Source organism: Protobothrops mucrosquamatus, unplaced genomic scaffold (assembly GCF_001527695.2).
Source record: "Protobothrops mucrosquamatus isolate PMUCROS unplaced genomic scaffold, P.Mucros_1.0 scaffold4943, whole genome shotgun sequence".
Classification (NCBI taxonomy): Eukaryota; Metazoa; Chordata; class Lepidosauria; order Squamata; family Viperidae; genus Protobothrops; species Protobothrops mucrosquamatus.
Window position 1 is genome coordinate 37,015 of NW_015390827.1, and position 3,069 is coordinate 40,083.

General features: G+C 39.0%; 1 protein-coding gene across 1 annotated transcript in view; it reads left to right on the forward strand.

Moving 5' to 3' along the window:
• Nucleotides 1-1,641, forward strand: part of LOC107299451 (cytochrome P450 2J5-like) — a gene marked incomplete at its 5' end in the record, with an annotated part of 38,026 nt that extends 36,385 nt beyond the window's left edge. Inside the window, 2 exons of the mRNA XM_015828808.2 lie at nt 721-832; nt 1,573-1,641. Of these exons, the coding sequence (XP_015684294.2) occupies nt 721-832; nt 1,573-1,641 (181 nt within the window). The remainder of the gene's footprint in view (nt 1-720; nt 833-1,572) is intronic.
• Nucleotides 1,642-3,069: the final 1,428 nt, after the last annotated feature.

Genomic DNA, 3,069 nt, shown 5'->3' on the forward strand with positions numbered 1-3,069 from the left:
GAAATCTTTTTCCATGGGTCTGCACTGGTTGGCAAGGTGAAAATACAAGTCCTGGCTGCCTCCTGATTCTGGACACATCCCCTTTCTTTGCCATGCCATCCTAGTTCAGTCCTTTTAGCCTCCAATCTCCAGTCAGGTAGAAGGCCAGGAAGTAGCAGAGGTTGGAAGAAGGTAGAGTTTAGTGATGGTGAGCATTTTAGAGACCGAGTGCTCAAACTGCTTCCCAAAATCCACTTATTTATTGCAAAGTGCCAACACGGCAATATAACCTGAATACTGAGGTTTTAGTTTAGAAAAAAAACAACTCATACATTAACATCTTTTGCCTTAAAAGAAAAACACAATAACAAAGCTTTCAATGATACAAACAACTTTTTACTCAAAGGTAAAAGTTTGCATTTGGCATGCTTTTGAACAATTAATGTGATTTTTGCTGTTGTATACATGCTGATATTTTGTCAAACCTTGGCTCACACTTTGTAAGTTTAAGAGCAACACATGCAGCACTCAGGTCATCTATTAATCTGTTTCTGGTGTCAGATTTGATATAATTTAAAGCAGAAAACAGCTGCTCACAAGCATAAGATGATCCAAACAAAGTAAGGAAAGCAATCCCAAGTGCTTTCATTGACTTAAAATTATTTGGCAGAGAATTCCACACTTTAAGGATTTCATTTTCAGAACTAACTGTGCTGTCCTTTGTCATCCTTGTTTTTGCAGGATTGCTCTCAATAAGAGCAAGGCATGCTTTGGCTCCGTTTTTGCCAGGAAGGGACTTGGGAAATGGCTTTTTCCTGGCAAAAACAAGGCTCTGAGCCCTGATGCTGGCAGAGTGAGGCAGTGGAGGCCACAGCAGACCTTTCCCCATCTCTCCTTGCTTCCCCAAAGCCTCCCTTCACTAACCTCCTTTCCAGCTCTGTTCTCCACCACCACATGCAGGGTAACAAAAGAAGCTTGTGGGATTACCGGTTAAAAAATAATTAACCACACCTTCCAACTTTGCGAGATCTTTTTTTCCCCGCAAGAAGTTGGAAGGTCAGATTGATCTCTTTTTTTAGTCCCACAAACTTCCTTCATTGCCCTGCACACAGAGAACGGAGCTGGAAAGGAGGTTAGTGAAGGAATGTAGTTGCCCTGGGGGTGGGAGTTAGGATTTGGCATTGTGGATGCCCTGGGGTGTGGTGCGGGTTAGGGTTTTGGCATTGTGGTCTGTGGAAGTGTTTGTGCTCTGGTGGGGCTATTCAAAACGCAAGGATTCCCTGCATTTTGAAGCAACCTGTAACAAGTTCTCATCACTCTCTTCTATCACATTTTGGAATCTTAGAAAATATGATGCGCGTTCAAAATCCATCATTGCCATACTGTCTTCCAGCTCCGCATTAGATTGCGCCAATCTCTGATTTTCATCTTGGAGCGCCTCTAATTTCTGGTCTACTACTACTGACTTGTCTTCAATATTTTGCATTCTTTGTTGAATATCTGACATTGCCTGTTGAAAGGATTCCATTTTTTGATCCATCTTAAGCAAATCATTTTTCAAATCTTCAAACTCCTTTTTCATTTCCATTCTAGAATCTACAATTGCCTGGAGAATGGCTTATGTATCCTTCTGCTGTGTGCCTGGTTGTAAAAATGTTGTAATCGATTTTTGAAGTGCTGGACTAACTGAGGTTGATGCAGGAGCCAAGGAACCCTTTCTCACCCCTTTCGCCAAGTTTGAAACACTCATCTTCATTATTATATTTATTTATAATCCATCAACAAGCCCGATGGCCCAATTAATTGTAATCCAAAAGTAGGGCCCGATGGCCAGTTATATTCCACCAAAAAGCTCAAAAAAGAAAAAAGATAAAAAAGAAAACACACACACACACACACATATATAAAAGAATATATATATATATATATATATATATATATATATATATATATATATATATATATATATATATATATATATATATAATCCAAAAGCCTCAGTAAAAAATAAAAGTGAGCGTAAAAATATCCAACAATAGTAATATCAAAATGTAGGAGAAAATATAAAAAGGGATAGCAGATCTCTGGGCAAAAAAAAAAATAATAGAAAAAAGGAAAGATAAAAAATATATGTTTATGTCCACACAGCAAGGCTGAGAAAAAAGGAGTAACAATAAAAAAAGAGAGAAAAAGAATATTCAATTTATAATCCAAATAGAAACATAAAAGATTTCTTCTATGGTTCCCTTATTTTAAAAAGAATAAAATAAATCCAAAAAGGGAATCAGACACCAAGCAAAGCCAAAACAAAAACAAAAAATAGAAAACAGTCTCTCTTAGTAATCTCTAAACGAGGTAGGAATGTCTGGGCAGTCAGCCAAGTGTCTGGGCATTGAGCCAAACTCCAGAGCTGAATCAACAATGATAGTGTAGCAAAAGATAGTGTAGCAAAAGAACAAAGGAGAAAAATTGCAAAAATAACCACCAGGTGACGCTGTTTCTTCCCTCACCGTTTACATAGGGAGAAAGTAAAAGAAAAAGAGAAAGTTCCAGCAATAAATACAAAACAAATTCAAAAAAATTCTTAAAAAAGAGCAATTAAGGTGGCTTTTCCCAAATAAGATAATAATAAATCTTTCTTCCCCTCTATGATAAAAAAAAGCTGGTTCCTTCAATATAGCTTCAGTTCAAAAACTTTTCAAAAGTTTTAAAATGCTGAAACTGCCGCTTTTTGGGAGGGGGGAGAAGAAAAAATCCCCCCTCCTCCTCCCCTTAGGCTTCCAGCTTATCGCTAAAGGCAGGCAATTTTCTAAAGGGTCTGATTTGCAGCGAAAACTAATATCATCTCACCTGGATCAGTTGCTTGTTTCCTTAAACAGCTGACTCCTGTCTCCGATGATCTGCTGAAGATGGCGGCAAACGCAAAGCTCTCCGCCTTTCTCTCGCCGATTCCAGAGGCTATTTTGAGTTCGGAGAGCCGGCTACTGCCGGCTCCCTTTCCTCAAAGAATTCACCTCTTGGTGGCCACCCCTCCAGGTTGGCATTCAGCCTTAATGGGCCCGCCAGCGACAGAAACTTGGACCCTGGGCA